General features: G+C 52.6%; 9 protein-coding genes across 9 annotated transcripts; 5 read left to right on the forward strand and 4 right to left on the reverse strand.

Annotated features, from left to right (window-relative positions):
* Positions 1-1,688: 1,688 nt before the first annotated feature.
* On the reverse strand, positions 1,689-2,879 carry COCMIDRAFT_6371 (uncharacterized protein; the record flags this gene model as incomplete). The annotated part of the gene is made up of 2 exons (XM_007690986.1): positions 1,689-2,584; positions 2,843-2,879. 2 exons carry the CDS (start codon positions 2,877-2,879, stop codon positions 1,689-1,691), a joined length of 933 nt encoding a protein of 310 aa, XP_007689176.1.
* Positions 2,880-3,459: 580 nt separating this feature from the next.
* COCMIDRAFT_98596 (uncharacterized protein) lies at positions 3,460-4,478 on the forward strand (the record flags this gene model as incomplete). The annotated part of the gene is made up of 3 exons (XM_007691012.1): positions 3,460-3,960; positions 4,037-4,159; positions 4,218-4,478. 3 exons carry the CDS (start codon positions 3,460-3,462, stop codon positions 4,476-4,478), a joined length of 885 nt encoding a protein of 294 aa, XP_007689202.1.
* Positions 4,479-5,089: 611 nt separating this feature from the next.
* On the reverse strand, positions 5,090-6,797 carry COCMIDRAFT_98562 (uncharacterized protein; the record flags this gene model as incomplete). Its single annotated transcript, XM_007691013.1, has 2 exons — positions 5,090-6,635; positions 6,688-6,797. 2 exons carry the CDS (start codon positions 6,795-6,797, stop codon positions 5,090-5,092), a joined length of 1,656 nt encoding a protein of 551 aa, XP_007689203.1.
* A 1,646-nt stretch (positions 6,798-8,443) lies between these two features.
* COCMIDRAFT_98534 (uncharacterized protein) lies at positions 8,444-11,491 on the reverse strand (the record flags this gene model as incomplete). Its single annotated transcript, XM_007691014.1, has 3 exons — positions 8,444-9,990; positions 10,046-10,828; positions 10,882-11,491. The coding sequence occupies 3 exons, from the start codon at positions 11,489-11,491 to the stop codon at positions 8,444-8,446; spliced, it is 2,940 nt and encodes a 979-aa protein (XP_007689204.1).
* A 2,201-nt stretch (positions 11,492-13,692) lies between these two features.
* COCMIDRAFT_27365 (uncharacterized protein) lies at positions 13,693-15,186 on the forward strand (the record flags this gene model as incomplete). Its single annotated transcript, XM_007690990.1, has 3 exons — positions 13,693-13,767; positions 14,030-14,227; positions 14,908-15,186. 3 exons carry the CDS (start codon positions 13,693-13,695, stop codon positions 15,184-15,186), a joined length of 552 nt encoding a protein of 183 aa, XP_007689180.1.
* Positions 15,187-16,887: 1,701 nt separating this feature from the next.
* Positions 16,888-17,106, forward strand: COCMIDRAFT_47598 (uncharacterized protein; the record flags this gene model as incomplete). The annotated part of the gene is made up of 1 exon (XM_007691015.1): positions 16,888-17,106. A coding segment is annotated over one exon (219 nt), but the record flags the coding sequence as incomplete, so codon positions are not given.
* A 504-nt stretch (positions 17,107-17,610) lies between these two features.
* On the reverse strand, positions 17,611-18,456 carry COCMIDRAFT_37857 (uncharacterized protein; the record flags this gene model as incomplete). The annotated part of the gene is made up of 3 exons (XM_007691000.1): positions 17,611-17,695; positions 17,760-17,864; positions 17,921-18,456. 3 exons carry the CDS (start codon positions 18,454-18,456, stop codon positions 17,611-17,613), a joined length of 726 nt encoding a protein of 241 aa, XP_007689190.1.
* Positions 18,457-18,781: 325 nt separating this feature from the next.
* COCMIDRAFT_98605 (uncharacterized protein) lies at positions 18,782-21,063 on the forward strand (the record flags this gene model as incomplete). The annotated part of the gene is made up of 3 exons (XM_007691016.1): positions 18,782-18,984; positions 19,038-20,664; positions 20,716-21,063. The coding sequence occupies 3 exons, from the start codon at positions 18,782-18,784 to the stop codon at positions 21,061-21,063; spliced, it is 2,178 nt and encodes a 725-aa protein (XP_007689206.1).
* A 547-nt stretch (positions 21,064-21,610) lies between these two features.
* COCMIDRAFT_98623 (uncharacterized protein) lies at positions 21,611-22,150 on the forward strand (the record flags this gene model as incomplete). The annotated part of the gene is made up of 2 exons (XM_007691017.1): positions 21,611-21,955; positions 22,004-22,150. 2 exons carry the CDS (start codon positions 21,611-21,613, stop codon positions 22,148-22,150), a joined length of 492 nt encoding a protein of 163 aa, XP_007689207.1.
* Positions 22,151-22,172: the final 22 nt, after the last annotated feature.

Raw genomic sequence — 22,172 nt, forward strand, 5'->3', positions numbered from 1 at the left:
TGCGTGGAGTTTTGGGCGTATTTGTTTTTTTAGTGGTAGTTATGGATCTAGATTTAACAATGTTTATTGTAGTATTAACATGGCTGCTATATCATTATAGTTTAGACTCGTTCAAGCTGCGTCAACCCCCGAGATGGAATTGTACTCGGTTATTGATATCTGCGTGTTTGGGTAACTGGGTGACCTGCTTACTACACCGTCCATCTCTTCAAGTAAAAGTAGGGTTTGCTAGTCAACGTACACTATTGTACTTGGTCACCTCGCGTATACTTACCATACCTTACCTAGTTTCCGAGGATCCAGTAGTGGGGCATCAGGAGTCGACGGATATGCCAGTGTGCCGCCACAATCAGCATCCGAGTTACTATATTCCTCGCCGTGTTGACGAGCAGGTACACAAGCAACCCTCCTAGCTATGCAACTTGCAAGATGAGAGCGGAACTATATCATCGTTGCCATAGACGAGTTTCTGGGGTTAAGAAAAGTTTAACCAGACTTTGATGGATTACATCTGCTTGCGGGATTGAGGGTAGTTGATATGAGTTTGGTGGGCATGTGCGAGTCAGAGGTTCAAGGAAAGCGTTTTCGATACTGCAGAGTAAGTATTGAAGAGGAAGAATAAGAGGAGGGCGTGGGTGTGAACATCGTAGAGCGAGTAGCCATGTTTGCCAGGAGAATCAGGAGAGTAGAAAAAGGGGGGGTATTCGGATAAACCCGTACATCGTATGATAACATCAGTACATATCAATCAACTTTACTTTTTTGTGGCGTATTTCACTAGTATTTAGGAAAAAAGGTATATTGCCGAATCAATGAAAAGGTAGCGTCATGACTGAGTCGACTTGGTTCATGTATCACACAGATTCGTATTGCCTCCCCATAGCCCGCCCACGTTGCAAGCCTCGATATGGGAATACATTTCGATTCCAAATCTGCCCAAAACACTGCACCAAAGCAGTAACCAAGCACATGCAGTTCCCCCTTACATATATACATGCATCTCCCTCCACCAACGCATATGTCAATCCCTTCGATCCTCCAATATCAACGCCACTTAATCCAAGGATATCCACACCCACCCATATGCATGCACGCCCCCCCCCTCCGCCTCCCCCTCACCCAAGAAAACAAGCATAAACCAACGGTGCAACAACGCATATCCACCGATCTAGCGGGTAATGAGAAAAAGGAAAAAAGGATTAAAAACGGGTGTTGACATCATCGTCGATCTGCCGTGGCCTGTTCCAGACCGCGGGGGACCTGCTTTTGGGTCGTCATGCCGGCACATGCTTTAATCTCGCTTGCGTCGCAGCCTCTTTTTTCTTCCTTGATGCGCGCTCGTCGCGAGCGGGCGCACGGGTTGGTGGGTGGGACTCGCGTGGCTTGTTACTTTAGCGAGGTGGAGTGGAAGGGGGTGGAGGAGTGGCTTTTTTTCTTCTTCTTTGCCTTATTATCCGGTTTGTCTGTGAGGGGGATGTGGGGGGGGGGGTGGAAATGGAAGGGAAACGAGAATGGAAGAGTCGAGGGAGCGGTCAAAGTGGATGGATGGGAGGTGTAAAGGAAAGGGGCAAAGTTGATGTTCATTCTTTCCCCATTTATGCATCATCAAGAATAGTATTAGTAGGGCAAGACATTAACATTTAGCTAGCGTAGTAGTTAAAAAAAAGTTACGTTACGAACGAACGAAACTACGCCTTCTCATTCCCGATAATCGCGCTGCCGCCTCCCCTGGCCTCAGCTAGCAATTGTGTGCCGACGACCTCGCCCGTAGTCTTGCTCTTGAACACGCCGGATACAGAGAATAAGCCCAAGAAAGGCTCGTAGACGTATTCCTCCTCCCACACCTCCTCGCCCTTGTAGGTAACGGACTCGTTAAAGCCGTTGAACTTCATGCTGGTCAGGTAGTTGCCGACGACGGTGCTACCGGAGATGGCACCAGAGTTATCCATGGTCTGCTCGACAATGTCACCGTTTTGAGCAAGAACACGGCGCTTGTGCGTGTTACCCTCGAAGTTGTTGACAGAGTAGAGGATGTTGTTGCGGAGGTCCCACTGGTGAAAGTCGAGGTCGCGCTTGGCTTTTGCTTGAGCGGTAGTCTGGTTGGTGCCGCTGTTTCCACCACCGCTAATGCCGTCGGCGATTCCGCCTACGGCGTCGCCTACGTCGCCGATGATTTCACCAAGACCGTTGCCGAGCTCTGCGATGACGGGGTTGAGATCGATGCTGTCAAGGACGTCGCTGACCATTGATACGAGGTTGCCTAGGCGGGCTTCGAGATAGACCTTTGCAGTCACGTTTTGGATAAGGAGCGAGACCTTGTCGATAGAGAGGTCGACGCCTGCGTTGAATTGAAGTAGCTGCAGTACTTGGGCATCGAGATTGATCTTTGCGGTGAGATTGTCGACGCCGACGAAGATCTCGCCTACGTGCACCGAGGCATTGAGAAGAACATCCGGGATGGGGTTCAGAGCAGAGATGTTGGACGAAGATGTGTTTTCCGTCTCGTACAGCACCGCAGTTGGGTCACCATCATCTCGCACGTCGAGCTTGTATCCCGTGTAGCCGTCCGCAGCGGATTGAGCGACTGCAAGCCAGGGCAGAGAAAGAAGTGTTAAGGAAGGAATAAGAGACAACCTCATCTTGACTTTGGTATGTTATAAAAGAGAGACTTGAACTGGCCGCGGAGTCGAACGTCTACTACCCACGAGAGAGGGAGAGTGGGAGAGATGGAAAGAAAAAAGCGAATGACTTTTTGCTCAGATTCAACAAGAGAAGAAACGGGGGGGGGGCGAGACCAGCGGGTTAACAACATCCCTTCCACACAATACTCGTGATGAGTTACATGCAGTAACCCATCCCGGGGCCAGCATCCATAGCATGATCGCATTACCTGCTCCACACCGTTTTTCCCCACCCGCTTGGCCCAGCCTACTACTAGTTCAAGGCAGAAGCAAAAAAAATAAGATTAAAAGGAGAATCCCAGCCAGACCGCCTCCAATTCGACGACCAGAAAATCAGGATTTTAGACGTACATGGGAATCCAAGACTTTCTAGCATGCGTTGTGCTAAGTAACTGCGGGGGGGGGGGGCACGCGCGTTCCAGATGGCGCCCGTTGTTCGTTGGTTGCGACCTTGATCGCAACCCTGCACATGGGCTGCATAGGGGGTTTTATCCGAGATTACTATAACGGGAAACCCTGGTCGTTACAACACTCGCAACCATGCATGAGCGGTAACCACCTTTTTTTTCTTGATTTTCCAGACTAAAACTGGGGGGGCGTAAGTAGGCGAAAGGGAAGGAAGCGGGTGGTGCTAGGGTGGGTGCATGGGACCAAAAGGAAAAAAGAGAAAACGGTTACTTGTATAGGACTTCTGTTCTCTCTCGCTCTCCGCTTGCTCTTCGTGGCTCTGCTTGTTCCGCTTGCTTGCTTCACCTTCTCTTTGCCTTGCCTGCCCAAGATGTCGTCATTCTCTTTCCGTCTACTGCTCATCAGCATTCTCCTTACTTTTGCTACGTTCGTTACCGCGCAGACGTCGTCGGGGGTACCTTCGACGCCTCCGCCTACAAGCAGTAATCGTCCCTCTGTCAATGGCACCACGACTAGACCCCCCGAGGTTGCGCCTACGGGAACCGACCCGCCAGATGTGCTGCTCCGCGTTCCAGAACTGCATGTAGGCCGCATTGAGTTGACTGTCGAGAAACTGCAAGCCGATCTTAACCTCAATGCCAAAGTTGCGGGACTCGTCCAGATCAACGCTGGTGTGCAAGTCGGTATTGAGAAGGTCAACATTACCATTGCTGATGTCGATGTTAATCTCGAACTCGTCGTGCGTTTGGGCAACTTGGTCCAGATCGTCGAGCGTGTGTTTGACTCTTTGGACCTGAACCCTCTTTTGATCGGCTTGATTGGAAATGTTACGGATCTTGTTGGCGACGTTATTGGTGCTGTTGATGGTTTGGTAAGTTTTCATTGATATTCACGTTTGGAAAAAAAATTGGCATTCAAAGAAAATGGAAACTAATGAGAGATTCTAGCTCGGATCCATCACACAAAATGGCAAAACTCTCAGCTTCCTCGTCGACAACCTGGGCAACATTGTCCAAGAAGTCGTCGGAGGTGGTGCAGATGCTATTTCCCAGATTGTCGGAAACTACAAGGTAAAAATCCACACCTCCCTTCATGTGTCTGTCAAACAACTCACATCAAAAAAAACAGCTCAACATGACCGAAGTCGAAGGCAGCATCAAACAAATCGGCAAAGGTCTCACTCAAAAGACCTACTCATACGAGCCCCTCGGTTCCCTCGTCGACATCATTACCAACACTGCAGGCCAAGTCGTGCAAGCGGTAGTGCAGAAGAAGAATTCCGGTGGAGGCGGCGGCAGCAGCAGCAGCTCCTCTTCCACTACAGCTTCGGCTACAGGAACCCCGATGCCTGTTACGCTGCCGATCAGCTCGGCGACGGGTACTGCGTAAAGAAAACGAAATTTCATTAGCGTAGTAATGATATTTGTGAATAATGTAATACACGCTTTTTTTATATCCACTGCGATTTTTGAAATGTGAATGTGGTAAATGTATGATTGGGATTAAGATGTCTTAGCATAGAAGTAGACTACTAAGATAACTTTTGTCCTATTACAACAAACGGTTAGTAAATTTAGGGGGGGGGGGAACAAAAGCAGTTTCTCCAAAAAAAAAGAAAGAAGGAAAGAAGAAAGAGAATTCCGCATAGGTCGAGAACTCGTTTGCTGCACACGCCATATAAAAAGACCATCGAGGTTTCAATTAAACTCCATATCTCTCCTACCTCACCCCTCTCACACGCTAAGGATAACTTATCCCAGCAATGAGCAGTGAAATACAAACAAGACATTACCTAAATAACAACCCCCCTTAAAAAAGCTTTTTAACCAGAATCCATCCGGTCATGCTGTACTTCTAAAAATTCCCACCATTTGCGCCGTGGAAGTCAAACCCCTCCCCACATACACCAACCATTGAACTCCGGGAAAAAAAAACCAGGCCTGCCGGCATTCAAAGCCTTGCGTATTTACGCTGGTTTCCGCCATCTCACTACTCTATGATTACAGTCCCGATGCACTATCCTTCCTCTTCATTCCCTTGCCCTTCCTCTTAAATCTCACCTTCTTCCCAATCTTCCCCCAAGTCAAGCCCTGTCCAAGCTTCTCCATCTTACTCACCAATTCAGAAATATTGTTTCTTCCCTCTACAATAACAGGGACGATGGTCGTACAAAAGCTCTTCTTCACATCCGCACCAATCATAGATACTGATCTGAATTTCAGCCTGGGAAGACCGCTGTTTTTCGATGATGAGCGATCGTGACACGCGTATTTTGGCGTGTGTAAGGAGAGCTGTGACATGTTTTCTTTTAGTGGGTCTTTTATGGTCGGAATTGAATCGTGGGAGGCCGGGGCTCGCTGTGGCACTGGCGCTGGCGGTGAATGGATTGGTGGCTGTTCCATGCTGATAAAGGGTGGTGGCGATGGAGTTTGTTCCGGAGAAGATTCGCTGGAAAAATCGTATCGTCCAAGAATATTCTCATGCGTACGTACGTCCCACGAAACAGCTCTTGTCCGATCACGCGTGCTGGCCATTTCTGACTTTCTCCGCCGCGGCACAGTGTTTCTTCTCTCCTCCGGAACCCTTCTTATGCTGAGCCTTCTTCTGAATTTGTCAAGGCTGTTCCCACGCATAACGGTGACTTTTTCTTTTTTCTCATTGCGTGTCTGCTCCTCTTCGGCACGATCCGCTTGCTCCTTGCGCGTGAGAAAGTCTTCAATCCATTCAGTCGGTCCTTCGGCTGTTTGACAAGGCTCTACCCATTCGCTTGATCTGGCCCAGTTTTGTATGCTCTTACAACTTCCTAGATTCGGAATAGACTGGAGAGAGCGATTGAGTTTGGCGTGCGCTTGGTACACGCTGGTCCTGAAAGGAATGTTGGAAATTGATTCTGGGGTTCCAGTGGGCGTATGGATTCCCAGGTTGTTCGGTTTGCACATGGCCGAGCTGTAGAATCGTGCAGCCTCTTGCAGTTTTCTGTCACAATCGCTAACAGATTGCATGTTCTGGAGCTGTGCTGACGGCCGTATATAGATGGCTCCAGGCTCTTGGTGTGATATTTCCGACACGACTGAGGACATGGAGGACCTTCGTGAGCATCTTCCTTGTGTTGGGACACTCAAGAAGCCGGTAATCGGTCCCTTCTCTTCGGCGATGTCGTCAATCTCAAAGACACTAAACGTCTCAACGCTACATTTTTTTGCTATCTGTGCAGGCGCATAGGCCGGGGGTTTGTGCTCAACGACAGTCGTGAGGTGCATGGATGGTGGTCGTGGTAAACGCTTGCTTCGAGACATGCCGAGGCCACAAGCTCGATGGGTACCATTTGTCGTACTGAGAGGCTGAAGTGGCGGTATTGTTGGGTATGTCGGGACCTGATACCTTAGCGCGTGATCAAACGACTCATGAGATGCATTGGCTCCCGACGTGTAATTGTCGGTAAAGAAATCCGCTGTACTTTGTGGCTTTCCTGGACACCTCAGCGCTTTCTCCGTCGCTGTTGGAGCAAGCATGGCGCGTCGTGCTGTCGCCTCCACGTCGCCAATCCTGTGTCACAAAACGCGTCAGCTCGGCCCAACTATGCGTTTTCCTGACATACTCTGCTTCTTGGCATCTCGACGTCTTGAAAGTGTATGGATAAATATCCTTGCTCCTGCCATGCACAAGGGCGCCGCCGTATGGGCCAGTTCCAGGCCTTACGGTCTCCATCTTAACAAGTCCCTGCTAAACGACCGTTGGAAGCTCATTCTTGTCGATCATGGTCCTAGTTGAAAAGTCGGGGAAGGGGACAATGTGCCGTTTCCAGGGTGGGAGAAGGCGATGCAAACGACGTGTGGGCGCCTGCGGTGACGAGAAACCCTTGCTTGCAGGCGCAAGGTCAACTTGCTTCGGTTTATAGGGGACAACAGAGCTGATCAAAGTCTAAAGTAGCATGCCGGCGCGTCGGGAGCTTCACTTGGTCCGTGATGACCGAGAAGCGGGGTTCGAGTTAGCTGTGGATGCAGTCCATGCGTTGTATTGCTTCTTCGCTCATCATCTAGACCTTTGCGCTCGCGACAAAAACCTGTTGCCCTATCTCTTCGCATCGCGTTCGTCTTACATTCCTGGAACCCCATAGGTCAGCTGTACATCAACGAACCTTGCCATAGGCCGCCCTGGGGAGGAAAGAAAAACTCTACAGTAGAGGCAGATCTAACTCGATCGATATACAATATGTGCAGACTAGGCCTGGCCCTAACAGTATCCGCCAGCACAGTCATCCTCTACCGCCTTTGGAAAATGACGTGTTTGCTGATGTGATAGCTGACATGCTAGTGGACTGATTGCGTTGAGAATAAGGTCTACCATGGTATGCGTGCGGGAGCCGAATATCAGCACAATGTGCCGCAGTACTTGGGCGATTAGTACGTAGAAGGGTATCTCGGAGAGGCTGGGAAACACTTGCATGGACGGTGACATGTGGCTGAAAAAAACTACGTCATCGAAATGCAAGTGCTAACTGCATGATGGCTGGAGGGGGGGGGGTGGCCAAGCCTCCAGCTCTCCCCCCACCCACCCACCCCTATTCTCTCCTCCCTTATCAAACTAGTTTTTCTTAATGCATCATCTCACAAAAACGGCAGCCAAGATGTAAAGCAAACATGTTTTCATTGAGGACTTTTCATGGGATAGGCTACTAGGCTCATTTCCCTTACATCCAGTCTCTAATCTATGTCTCTCCCAAAGAGCAGTAACACCGTGACGATGCAATTGGAGTAGTCTTGCAGCAATGTAGGAAAACAACAAAATGAACATGTACACTGAATTTTCGAGCTAATACGTCCCACACAGCCTAATCTGCACTGCAAATTGTAAGGCAGCCCCATGATCTGACAAAATCCTGTTTCGCCTCCAAATTCTTAGGCGTTTTGTTTTTCCGAGAGAGAGAGAGAGAGAGAGATTGGTCGCGTCCAGCAGATGCAGACCATGAGATGTGACTTGTCTAATGCGTTTTGGATGTTGAAAAGTCGATCGTAAAGTTACCGCCGTTGATGATTCGTGAAACCTTGCATGTCAAATGACCGCCGTGCAAAGGTTGACTCCAGGGACTCCTATGTAAATGCGAGACCTAGCAAAAACTCGGTCGTGCTGAGAGAAGGGAAAACCTGTATGCTTGTAATTCTAGTTGTTGTGAGGATGACAATGATGATAACGACAATGGTCGTGAAGAGACCGATCTTTTAAACCTGGATGATGTACCGAATTTGGTGTATTTGGAGCTAGATATCGCAGCTCGCGGGTTGGTTTCGTGTGATGATTGAACGATGCTTGGTAGTTGCATTGGGTGAAAGTTTGAATTGGGCTTGAATGAGTGCTCATACTTCGTCGAGAGGAGTGAACAGGTTCCTCATGTTGAGGGTGAGATCAGCAATTGCATAGTCGTCAGCAATTTCGGTCATGGAACCAATCTCAATGCCCTTTTGCGCAGAATCAGAGGCGACGTACGGCCTGATTTGCTTCAAGAGGTGGAAGACGTGTCTGCATCGCACATCTGCAGACGTCGCCCAGTCCTCAGGGCGTGATTGTCGAAGGAATGCCTGTGCCAAGAAGTAAAAGTGAATGCCATCTCGGCAGAACCCACGTCGGCGCTGGCGATGAGTGAATTGAATGGCTAGGTCCTTGTCCCAGCAGGTCTTCCACAGGTTCAAAGCACCAACCGTGGAGCGAAGTTGGTTCTGCACCTGCTCGTTGACTCCGTTGACTGGTGCCGCTGTGTTACCGCTTTGGGACTGAGGTGTGCTCGCACCGCTTGAAGACATTCGCTGGATAAGTTGGCGCTGGATGTCGTAGATCTGGGTATGGATAGCGTGGATGAGGACAAATTTACCAAAGACATTGGTAGCCCGTTCAGGGAACTTTCCTGGACAAGTCCCGTTGAGTACGCTCAAAGCCTCAGACAAGGCCAGTTGCTTCGCACGCCTGCTGCCAGACTCATTGAATGCTTGTGCCGCCTGGCCTCGTAGACCCAAGGCACTAGCGCAGTCTTCCGATGTCTTCGCCTCCCAAGCTGCATCGTCAGCAGGCAGAGGAACTGTGATACTCTTGGGGTCGAATCTCGGCTGAGAGTTGAAGAATATTGTAGCAGAAGCGTCGATCAAGTAAATGTATGCTGTTAATCGAGCCCGTTTCTCGTTCTCAATCCAGAGAGTCCAACTCCAAGAATCAACCTCCTCGCCAGTTACTGGTCCTGGTTGATGTAACGCGCTTGCATTCATGTTGTCAGGCGGGAGCGGTTGGAAGAGTGCAGCACATCGCGTGACATTAGCCACAGCCCTGACTTCGTCTCGCGCTTGTTGACGTTGTTGCTGCGAGCCGTGCCATAGGAACTGAGAGTGGAGTAGGACCAGGGCTTGTATCTCCTCAGTCGTGGACGTCAGCTGGTTATCAAGGTCCGCCATTTGATGTGCTTGCGCCAACTCGAAAACTTGACTGGATCGCAACACATTCTCCCGGACGCGCTCCATAAGCCAGCGGACATCCGACGGACTCATCTTGTCAGAATACACGGCACCAACACAACACATGACCAACACTAGCCCAGGCCAGGCAGTGAAGGGATCAAATGTTGGAATGTGTATCAAAGGAAAATGCGCTTGGTAGTGCCTGTATTCGTGTAGGAATTCCTTGACGTTGTCTCCGGTCAATATTGTTTGTAGTCTTTCGTGGGTGTACGCCTCTGTTGAGTGCTGATTTGAGAGTAGAGATGCATTCGGAGAGCAAAAATTCACAAGCGAAGTAGCCAGATTGTGCACTGGATCAGAGGTGGTTTGGCCAATGAACCAACCATCGAGTGTTGGAGAAGAGTCGACCAACCCGGGAACGTGCGAGTAAAATCCAAATAAACTTTCATTCGGTGTATCATCTGAGGTCTAAAAGTTCCGGTCAGAACTGGGCCTGTTTTTGAAAGGTTGGGCCACCTGCCGTACTGGAATTATTCATATCGCCGTTGAACGATCCATTTCGCCATAGCGACCCATCCTGGCCATTGGTGATGCCATCAACGTTTGGCAGGGTAGAGACTCCGTATGAAGCTGGGTCGGTGCCCTCGCTCTTAACGGTTATGCCGTTTTGCGCCATTGATCCATTTGTGGAGGCCTGCTCATAGCTGTAGTGGCCGTTGGGATCGGAGCCGTTGGTTGAAGGCTGTTGCTGCTGTTGCTGTTGCTGAGCCTGTTGCTGCTGAGCCTGTTGCTGCTGGGCCTGCTGCTGCTGTTGTTGCTGTGATGGATAACCATTGGGGACTCCATCCGGGCGATAATCATTAAAGTTCATCCGGGCATTGGCAAAGTCCATGGCTGACATGCTTCGACGGTGGGCGCCGTCCTCAACGCCGCTGCTGGGGCGCATCAAGCTGTTTGAGCGCGAAGTACGCGCTGACATGGACTGGTGGTTGGCAAGCGAAGGCAGGTTATCACCAAAGCCATTACCGGCCATGGCAGGCATCTGGGGCAGACCCATGGAGTAGCCCCCAGCATCAGCGTATGACATGGCATTAGGGCCGATGTGGTTAAGGTACGAGTTTTGGTCCGCACCAGTGGGCTGTCTGTTCTTCTGCAGGTGTTGCTGCGCATGCTGCAGATGGTTCGCGCCAGTCGGGTTTCCCCTTCGTATCGAGCATTTCTGGAAGTGACGCTTCAAAATGTCGCTTCTGCTGAACGTATCCTTGCACAGATGGCACTGGTAGGGTCGTTCACCCGTGTCTGAGCATGTAACATTAGCAGCTGGCTGTGGTTAGGTATTGAACAAAACTTACGTCGCAGCAAATGGCGCTTGAGATGTTTCAAGTGCAGATATGTCTTGTTGCAATGCGGACACTCGTACTTGCCCTCGGCGTTCTTTGTCGCGGTAGTAGGAGTCTTCCCAGCAGCTGGCGCGGGCCGTCCAGGATGCGTCGGCAAAACGCCGCGTCGGCCTTGCTGACCGACGACGTGGACTGGCTCGGGCTCCTGGTTGGGAAGCACGGGTGGATGGGCGTACATGGACGTGTGTCCCAAACCCATACCGGGTGAGGGGCCCAGCTGGTGGCCGTTGGTGTGTGCGGACGCGGTGGACAACATGGGCGCCTGCGAGTAGGCCGAGCTCATGGGCAGGTACGACGTTGGCGTAGGCTGGAGGGGTCGCAGCGGCGGGTGCTGCAGAGGTGGCATGGTAGAGGTGCCATTGGGCGCAGACGTCACAGGCGTATGCGGTGGCTGGGGCGTGTGAGGGTTGCTGTTATGGCCATACATGGGCGGTGCATACTGGCTGCCACCACTCTGTAGAGGCGGCAGTGTGGGCAGCTGGTTCTGAGAGCCATTAAACTGCTGGCCTATTGACGGGTAGTTGCCTAGGCCAGGCTGGCGGAAGCGGTCTGTACTGTCCATAATGTAGTAGTACACAACACAGCTCCTATGGGCGGGTCAAGGTTGGAGAAGTGATGGGGGGAAAAGGCGCAACCAATTGTGGTTCGTTACGGGACCATTCGACGGAGCTCAGAAGCGGAGTAACGTGTGCAACGGCTGGGTATGCACACCAAGGAGGGCCGTTGGGCTAACGTCGCAAGGTAAGGAAGGATGGCCCACGAAGAAGCTTTGTAGGGTGGAGCCTGTGTGGGGGATTGCGATGAACAGTCGATTCGCGTCCGTCGGCGGGTACCTTTTGACGGGGGAAGTGGAATTTGGAGTGGTGTCCACAGTGGGTGAATGGGACAAGAGTTGGGAGTGGAAAGGCGTGGCGACGGCGCAGAATTGAAAAAGGTGATGGGTCGGTGACGATGGACTTTCCTGCACTGCACTAGTAAAAGCGCTGCGATGGTTTGGCTGGCTGGCGCGGTAATTCACGCGAAGGGACAAGGAAGCTGCTGCAGATCGGAGGCCCACACACACACTTCAGCCTCAGCCGACTGATTGCGGATAGCCCAAGTGGAGAGGGCGAGGCACGAGGCAGGGACGGAAGACCCACGACAGGAATGAAGGCTGTTGGGGGAGGCTTGGGGGTGGGCGAGGGGGGGCGAGGGGGAAGGTAAAGGTAGCTCGGGGTACAGGTACCAGTCGGCGAAAAAAATATGCACAGAGGATGGTGCTATAGTCGAGCGTCGGCTTTCCGCACCAAGCACTTCCTGTTTGCGCACGCGTGCTGCTGAATGCCGGAGCTTGGCCGACGGATGGTCGTAGCGGGCGCAGATTTGCACAGGGCAACGATAGTGAGTAAGTAGTAGTAGTAGTGTACTGGGTAAGTAGTAGCAAGAGTCGGGTAGTGGCCGTGGCAGTTGCAGCGGAAGCAGCAGCGGAGGCGGCAGCAGCAGCAGCGGCAGCGGCAGCGTGTAGTCGTGTAATGTGTTTTGTTGTGGAGGAGCAGAGATGAATAATGGACGGGGAACAGGCAGAGCGGCCGGGACCCGCACGAGATGGGAGCAAAAAGTGATAGTGTGGATGTGGGAGTGGGTGTGGACGTGGATGCGGACCAGGTGGTGTGGCGGCAAGCGCGTCGGGATGGGATGGCCACGACGTTACAGAAACCAGGGCGTGCGGAGGGTAATGGGAGGAGGTAGGAGAGAGACAATGCACTCAGGCCCCAAAGAAGCGCCGAAAGGGCAGTAGCAGCGGCACACGTGATTGGATTTGGGATGGCTTTTCATGTACGCATACGTTATATTTTGCAGCGTATCTGCATTTGCATTGGAGCGCGTATGCGTTGCCCGTTGTCCGCTGCAAGAAAGGCCATTACCAATGACGACAGCTGTTCGTGTGCTAACGGAGCAGGCACCCAATTGCGTTGCCCATGCACGCAGGCCCTTTGCAGCCAGGCCAACGACGCGCTGGCCGCTGGCCGCTGGCTGCTGGCTGCTGGCTGTGCCCTTGAATCGTGCCCACCGACCACGTCTCCTATCGTCGTCTGCCGCCGTATCAACCCGCCGTGCTGTCCAGTCGAGTCCATGTCCATGTCCATGTCGACGGCCGCGCTGCCTAGGGGTTTCATCCACTCCGCCGCCGCTGCGCTGTAATCGATAAGAACAAGAGCCGCACAAACCTGGCCATGGGCGCACCGCACACGGCCCAGCGCCCAGGGCCGAACTGCCCCAATCTCCTACAGTACGCCTGGGTAATTTTTTTTCTTCTGCCCACGGGACGGCCAAGGGGCGACACCCATGGAAACGGTTGCGCGCGAGCATGCACATTATTACTATTACTCTACTATACCACCAGCTCAGCAACCCGTCGGCGCACGCCTTAGTTGCAGCAGCTTGTCAGAGTCAGAGCCATCGGATCGGTACTCTAGAGCAGCGAGGCGCGAGAGCAAGCAACTCATCCGAGCAGCGAGCATCCATCCGACAAAGGCCGAGCTTTGCTGTCGTATTGGCGGCTGTGGCTTTGCTAGGGTCCTTTCCCTTATATCCGACCATGAAACCGACGGCGTCCGGCGGCCACAGACAACAGACGCTCGCGGTTCGACTGCACAGGGCGCCCGCGACATACCTCGAGTTGCAGATGCTCGTCGTCCGAAACATGGGCGGATCCTGTGCTGCCAGACGGTCAGATGAGATGGAGGAGCTGATGGGCAGGTAGAACAGAACAGAACAGACCAGATGGCCGACCGGCACCACCTGGCGTGGCGGCCGTGGCTGTTGGTCGCCGCCGAGGCTGGAATGAGGAAAAGTCTGGTGAGCGTGACGTAGGTTTATCCCAGAGCGGCCTAGCGCACAAGCAGGGGGGACCCTTGGCCTGAGATTGCAGCCAACAACTGCAACGGCGTCCGCTAAATCTTCGGCTCGTCAATCGCTCGGCCTGCGCTCGCCCCTGCCATGGCAATGTGCGAGTAGAGCAACTACGCACTCGAGTGTGCGCAAGTACATGGTAGCATACATACATGCGCACGACTAAGTTTGTACACACCTACTTACTCGCTCTCCATGCCTACCGTAGACTACGGTCACGCCTCCGGCCTTGAAACACGTCTTCTCGAAGCCTGGGCACCTCGATGCGAAGCAGGTCGTCCCTCGGCGCACTGTTATCAAATCGAAACGGCGCATGCGGCACGACGGCGGCGGCCAACAATGCAAGGCGCGACGTGGTTGTGCTGGCGGTGCTATACTACGCACAACGATACCATTACACACACAGGTACAGTCATGTCACGCCTGCCACGGCCGCAACGGCGACGATTGTTCTAAGGGTCGGCCACTTAGCTTACAGATGACAACTAGTGTCGTCTGATCACGATGCCGCGGCTGACTCGAGTTGATACGGTGACAGGCAGCTATTCTCGAGGTCGGCATGTTCTTACAGCGAGCACTAGGTCGAGGTAGCATCGGGGAAGTGCCGGGATAGCCTCGACGGCTATACTTACTTGCCTGCTTGCCTGCACACGCCTGCCGCTTTTCTTGTTTCTGCACAGAGCGTACATAACCGTCTATGTATGTTCTGCACATACTTTGTCGCACGCACACGTGTTCAGTAAGTAGGCCTACTAGCCAGCGCTGCTATGCCATTTCCAGCAGACGGCTCGGCCGTGCACAAACAAGGGCCCTGCCGTGGTTCTCGCTTGCGGCCTGCCGATGCTTTACGTTACATGCTTGGCAGGATACAAAGACGCGCTTTTCTGCGGAACAAAACGCCGAGGCGCTCGCTGCAACGCCTCGACAGCATGCTGGCCGACAAATTTTCTCCGGCTGCACGGCATGCATGCCCTGCTGTCACTGCTGAGAGGGAACCGGAACGAGCAGATGCGACGAGGGTTGCTGCTTTGGACCTGCCACCGTGCATATTTTTTTCTGTCACTAGCTGCTGGCTGCTGGCTGCAGCGGCGCTCGAGGGAACCCCACGTGTTGTTCCATCATCAGCCATGCCATGGCAGCGGCACGCCCGACACGACCCTCGACCCTCGTCCCTCGTTGCGAACCCGACACGGTGCTCGCCGCTGGAAATTGCGCATCGTGCCCAGCCTAATCCCCGAAACCACTAGGCCGTCTCAGGCAGTTTGCTCTCCCAGCAAGAGTACGCGTCGTCGCCGTCAAGGTTCAAGGGGGAGGGCTGTCCACGATGCTGGGACTGCTAGGACTGCTGGGACTGCTGGGACGTGAGCAGTCAGCGCGCGAAGTTGGAATAAGCTCCAGTCCCACTTGCGGTTACGCTCCCGGATCTGGGAGTGTGGATGATACCCGGAGCTGGGTGGGTGTCAAAGTGGGCTTCTCTGCCCGCCTGTGTGTCCAGCTGCCGTCACCCTGCCTACCAGCCCGCCAAGGCCCACCGGCACACAAGCGCCATGTCGTGCAGCAGTGCAGCAGCCTCTGACCCGCTCGCCGTGAGTGTGTCGTGGCGCCTGTCCGCCGCCATCCCATGTCCGCCCCTCTCCCCCCCCTCCCCCCATGCCATGCACCTCGTGAGTTTCACTCTCCTCCTCTGGCCTGCCCGCTTTCCCCGAAGAAAAAAAATAAAAAATAAAAGGACCGGTGACGGCTGGAACGGGCCCCCCTGACGTCCACATTGCGTAGCCGCCATGCCACAACCATACCACTCGCCGCTGACGCTGCCCTCGGATGGACTCTTCCGCCCCTCCCCTCTGCCCTGCTTTGTTTCAACTCGCCTGCCGCTGTGAAATCGACGCCTCAACGCGGGTGCTTGGGTTGGGGTCCGCCTTGCAGCGGCAGTTGACACGCTTCTGCTGGGACACGGCAACCCGTGTGTCTTCGAGATATGGCGCCTGTCGCTGCCATCCGTTTCCCTGGGTCACCCCTAGTACACTGTGCCGCATCCTACATATACACACGCATTTGCAATCCTCATCCATTGTGCTGCCGGCGTGCATGCAGGACGTGTCCACCCACAGCCTTCTTTCGCTTCTGTCAAAACCCTTCTCGTTTCAAATGCACCTTGCGTATGTGATTGCGCCATACCAAGGCCTTACCTAGCAACACGGTGTTTCGAGGCCATCAACATTCTGTACACCTACGTACGTAGAGTGCCATGGCGGCTGATATCGGCCGAGATAATTGGTCCATGCTCCTTGTTCGATAACGCTGATAATATTGCAAACTCGCCTATGTCAAAGAACAAAGGAAAAAAAATAAACGTGATACCCAAGGCGGAAGATGGTTCAGACGGGCGGGATTAGTGGGCCGTTGTATACTAGATATGTTGAAAGGAAAAAAAAAGTGGGCGCCCTGGATGTGGGTTCTTGCCTATTTCGACTCTGACCCCACACACACACAACAACATGCGTAATTTGCTGATGCTGATTCTGAAGGCTCTTCTGTGTCCTTTGAGAGCCGATGCAAAGACCATACTAGAGACTCGAGAGACTTCTATTTCTGCGTCTTCATTCTCTGTGTGTGATGTTCTTGCAAAAAATAAGCACTGGGTACGCTCGTGTGATGTGGCTATAGTGCCCGGAGGTTTCTAGAAGCACCACCACAAACAAGAAGCTTCTAACGCCATTTCTACATCTCACAACCCCAACGCTCATATAATCGCTCTGTAACTATTTCATTCTGCGCTTCTCAATGCCGCCTATGCATCCATCGAAACTTCTTGCTCGAATTCTACGCGTGCAACAACGAACAATTTTCTATCCATCAAGCGTTACCCGTGTAAATACGAAAACCTCACTCACGAGTACCTTCAACTCGACTCACCACCACGTCCAATCTCAACACCACAGCCACGCAATGTCCTCATCAATACCCCACACTCCATCACCCAACCAAGCCCAACCCACCAACACCCAAGAGTCCGACCCACAAAACCCCCCTCAAGCCCAAGACCAAGCATCCACACCAGCAGCCCCCTTACCCCTCCCTTCCCCCTCCACAGCCACAAACGAGACCACCACCCAACTCAACGTCGACGGCCAAGCAGTCAAACTTGACCACTTGGGGCCCCTGGTGGTGAATAAAGATGGCACGCTATCGCGCATTGCGAATTGGGAGTCCATGGCAGAGATTGAGAGGCAGAATACGCTGAGGATTTTGGTCAAGAGGAATCAGGTTAGGTTGGGGGCGTTGGGGGCGGAGACGGGCGAGGGGAAGGAGGGGGAGGGGAAGTAAGAATTGAGATGTGAATGCGAGAGGATTACCGGGATTTTGTAAATCAGAATGTATTGCATGGAATGGGCGTGAGGGGTATGGATCAAGAAGAGGAGGATGGGTTGAAATTTCAAGAGGCATGGAGTTAGGGACTATAAGTTTGAGTTGGGGCTTTCCAAGCAATAGGTGCAGTTTAGAATTTCAAGTCATAGAGTGATGATTGGGATTTTGTGTTAGCAAAGTCCAAACTGATAAGTTGAAGTCAATGAGACCAAGTAGTAATTTTACGTCAAAAAACCAAGCTGATGTGTTTGAGAAAATAAATTGAGGTCAATGAGTTCCAGTTGTGATTTCATGTCAGCAAGTCAAGCTAACAAATTCAAGTCATAACAAGTACGTCGTGATCATTCTTCTTCTTCTTATTACACACCCCATCTATTTGCAAGTGTGCTTTTTCTTCTCTTCTCCTCAATCCAAACCCATCTATGGCTTCTGAGTGCTGGTGTGCGTGTTGCGCTCATGGTATGACCACTGGCCTTCTGGCGCTTGCTCCTCGAGAGGCTCCCATCTATATATATATCGTTAGATACAAACTCCATTCCAAAAAGATACAACCAGCAAAAAAAACTTACACCTTTGCTTGGATCATAGCATCAACAAGCTTGTGCTCGCCCTCGGCAACTTGGATAACCTCTTCAATCAGACCTGCACCCATCCTGCTCTCAAGATCCGAGATGCTATAAGAAATGTCAGCTTCCAGTCTTGGCATTCCATCTTTCCATCCATGACATACGCTTCAACAGTGTACTGAGGCTCGGGCTCAAACTTGACCTTGCTAAAGGCGCGCTCAGGCGTGTAGTTGACATCGCCCTTCATCTTCTTGGCGTGGGGCAGGCGCTCCTTGGACGAGCGAATGCCCTCGGGGAACGTCTGTACCGCTTCACCATCCCATTCTGCGACCTTGTCTCGCTCATCCACAGAAGGCTGTGCGGGAAGAACCACAGTCTGTCCGCTGGCTGTGTCGATGACTTGGAAGTTGTCCGGGTCATCGCTAATACGCAGCTTGATTCTTTCCTGCCATGCGTCCCATCCTGCGGGCTTGGACTGCTCGACGATAGAAAGGCGGTGCTTGGTCAGGGCCTCGGTAGACTGGCGGTATACGGACGACTCGGGGAGCTGCTTGAGTTTGTCGAGAGTGGCGTTGTAGTGGTAGAGCAGGGTGGAACGCGGCGCCGGGTGGGTGAGGAGTCCTGTGAGGCCGGTTGGCGCGCCGGGCTCGAGGAATTGGCCGGGCTTGACGCTGGCGAGGAGGCGGAAGGCGGCCCTCATGGTTGCGGGGAGAGGATTGGAGGTGGGGTCGTGGCGCAATTGATAGCTTGCGTGCGCGGTGCTGATGCCGTCAGGACGAAGATGTAACTTGCCAAGCAATGTGGAGCCGGGGTGGAGAGGCAGCCGTCCCATGTAAGCGTTCAGGGACAATACACTTTTGGAGACACGGTTCCCTCTTGGTGTCACCACACAACCTCACAATCGAATTCCAGGGGCCACGAGGATAAATACGTACGCTTGTTGCAGCGTCTACAGCGCCCGTGAACGGCCAAACTGAGGAGCCGTTCCTCTTTTGCGCATCCCGCACGCCGCCACCAGCGCCACCATGCGCTCCATACTCTATGCCCTATTGTCGCTGGCGACGGTAGCCTCCACTCTCGCTGCAGAAGCACCAAACACCAATGATGCCGGCAAGGATGACGGCTGGGACGAAAAGGGCGCAGACACTACCTTCAATGGCGAGAAGGTGCCGCCCATGATCGAGTTGACACCAACCACGATGGGGCCGGAGACCAAGAAGGGCAACTGGTAAGCCGAGACAGACGCTTCACGCAGTCATTAATTCCACTGACACTACACAGGATAGTCGAGTTCTTCTCGCCCTATTGCGGCCATTGCATGCACTTCAAGCCCATTTACCAGACCGCGTACGAGTTCTACTACACCTCGAAACCCTTTCTATCCTCTGACGATGCCGACGGCGATTCTCTAAACACTTTTACACGATACTACGACTTCAAGTTTGCCAAGGTTGATTGCGTCGCCTACGCTGATCTCTGCAAGGACCGCAAAATTGAAAGCTACCCGACTTTGATGTTCATCCAGGATGGCGAAGAAAAGCAGAAGCTTCGAGGTTCCAAGGAATTGAAGGACTTTAGCGATTGGGTAGAAGAACTTTTGGAATCCATCAGGCCTGGCACCCGAAAGGAGGGCGGTCCTAAGCTACCAAAGGTTGGCGCTACCTCTGTAGAGACTGGCCCCGATCCCAAGGAGGCTGACGGTGGAGACAAGAAAGAGAAGGAGAAGGAGAAGGAAAAGGTCGACGACAAGAAACCCGGAGCGGCCAAAGCGAGTCCCAGCACAAGCGCAGCGCTCAAAGCAACTCCCATAAAGGAGACCAAGCCATCTCCCACACCAGCCAAACCTGCCTCAACTGCAAACCCCTCTGGTACCGTCACAATTCTTACCGCAGACAACTTTGACAAGCATGTCGTCAGCACACTGGAACCCTGGTTTATCAAATTTTATGCACCATGGTGTCACCACTGCCAGGCTCTCGCGCCAACCTGGGCGAATCTTGCGCGTCAGATGAAGGGAAAGCTCAACATTGGAGAAGTCAACTGTGACGCTGAGAAGAAACTATGCAAGGAGGCACATGTTAAAGGCTACCCAACTATGCTCTTCTTCCGCGGCGGTGAGCGTGTCGAATATCATGGCCTGCGTGGGTTGGGTGATTTGCTTGACTATGCTGAAAAGGCGGCAGCCATTGGTGCTGGTGTGCCAGACGTTACTGCTGAAGAGTTCAAGAAGATGGAAGAAAAGGAGGAGGTCATTTTTGTTTACTTTTATGATCACGCGACCACTTCCGAGGACTTCAAGGCGCTGGAGAGGCTCCCTCTTAGCTTGGTTGGTCATGCTAAGCTTGTTAAGACAAGTGACAAGGCCATGTTTGATCGGTTCAAGATCTCTACCTGGCCGCGGTTGATGGTTGCAAGAGATGGAAACCCCACGTACTACCCGCCACGGACGCCATTTGAGATGCGCGATGTCAAGAAGGTCCTTAGTTGGATGAAGACGGTCTGGCTGCCAATTGTTCCTGAGATGACTGCTCTCAACGCCCGCGATATCATGGATGGCAAGATTGTCGTGTTGGGAATACTCAACCGAGACCGTTCTGATGAGTTTATTCTTGCCAAGCGTGAGCTGAAGAGCGCCGCGTTGGAGTGGATCGACAAGCAGGAAACTGCCTTTCAACTGTCCCGACAGGAGCTCCGTGATGCCAAGCAGCTCCGTATTGAAGAGGCAGAGGACAAGAATGATGAGCGTGCTCTCCAAAATGCAAAGAACATCCGTATTAACATGGATAAGATTGATCGTGTTCAGGTTGGCTTCGCGTGGGTCGATGGTATTTTCTGGGAGCGCTGGATCAAGACTACGTACGGTGTTGACGTCAAAGACGGCGAGAGTGTCATCATCAACGATGAGGATGTAAGTCACCTTTTCAAGAATCTTTAAACAGCACTCACTAACTGAACATAGAATCGCCGCTACTGGGACAGCACCATCTCCGGCGAGCCAATCCGTCTTTCCCGTGCCGCTATCTTGGAAACGATCAAAATGGTCACCGCCAACCCTCCCAAGATTACTCCCAAGTCTTCTACCGGCCGTTTCATGAGCACTTATATATCGGTTCGCCACTTCATCGGCAATCATCCATTCATCTCATTGGGTATGTTTGTTGGTTTCTTCACGGCAGTTATGCTGTTTGGCAAGTCGAGGCGACGAAGGCAATTCGGAACTACTGGATCGTACTTTCAATTGGGCGAAAAGGACGGTCTATTGGGCGGTCTCGGTAATGGCAATTTTGGGGGCGCAAAGCATGATTAAGTTCCGCGGCAATGGCGTGCTTAAGGGGCTTGTTTGGCGTTCTTGGCGATACGGTATGTGTATTATACCTTTGGTTTGCATGGGGTTTTCAAGCTGTGGATGTATGTATGCGCTGCGTGGTGTTGATATGAGCACCTGAATTCGATGATGTGTCGTTGACTTTCAATTGCAATATCCGTGCGTCTTCAGTTCTGGTTATTGCTATATCTTGGTCTACCAACGTGCTACTCGCAGGGCTGGAATACATACATAGATATGTCGCCATATCCCGTGTCAATTGCGTCTTCCCCTCTACGTGTAACCGAACGCTTCTCACGCGTCCACGCGTTCCCGTCCTCGTTGCCCCGCCCACGCCAACCTTTTACGTCACTGGCTGTAAACACCTTGGAAAGCCACACCTACTCTCTTTTTACTCCCCACGCTGTCCTTATCGCACCTACATGATATAATCCTGCCCCTCACGTCTCTCCCACCCAACCTGGCTCTACGACGCTTCCGCCTCAAACTACCACACACTCGTAACCCCGCGCGCAGCCCCGCAGCAACAATGTCCTCCATCACCCTCTCAGACCTCGAATTCATAGACCGCGAAACCCTCGCATCCACTTTTACTACTCCTTCCACCACCGAAGCCACAGACGCACAACCCAAACGGAGTCTCCCCGCCTCCACAGCCATCATCGACGTGCGCGATAGCGACCACATCGGCGGCCACATCCGAGGCTCCACTTGGGTTCCCTCGAGCGATCTCGACTTCAAACTCCCCGAGCTACTGCGTACGCTGCAGGACAAGGAGACTGTGGTTTTCCATTGTGCGTTGAGTCAGCAGCGGGGACCTAGTGCTGCGTTGAGGTATTTGAGGGAGAAGGAGCGGGTGCAAGGGAGTGGGGGTGTGGAGTCGAAGGGGGAGGTCAAGGAGGAAGGGGAAGGAGTGGAGAAGGCAGAGGGAAATGGGAAGGAAGAGGGAGGGAAGAAGCAGAAAGTAGTGGTGCTTAAAGGTGGATTTACAGAGTGGCAGGAGAAATATGGGACGGATGAGGAGTTGACGGAGGGGTATAAAAAGGATGTTTGGGAGTTTGGGTCGTAAATATCACCATGTACGTATATGA

Source organism: Bipolaris oryzae (assembly GCF_000523455.1).
Source record: "Bipolaris oryzae ATCC 44560 unplaced genomic scaffold scaffold_89, whole genome shotgun sequence".
In the NCBI taxonomy this organism is placed as follows: domain Eukaryota; kingdom Fungi; phylum Ascomycota; class Dothideomycetes; order Pleosporales; family Pleosporaceae; genus Bipolaris; species Bipolaris oryzae.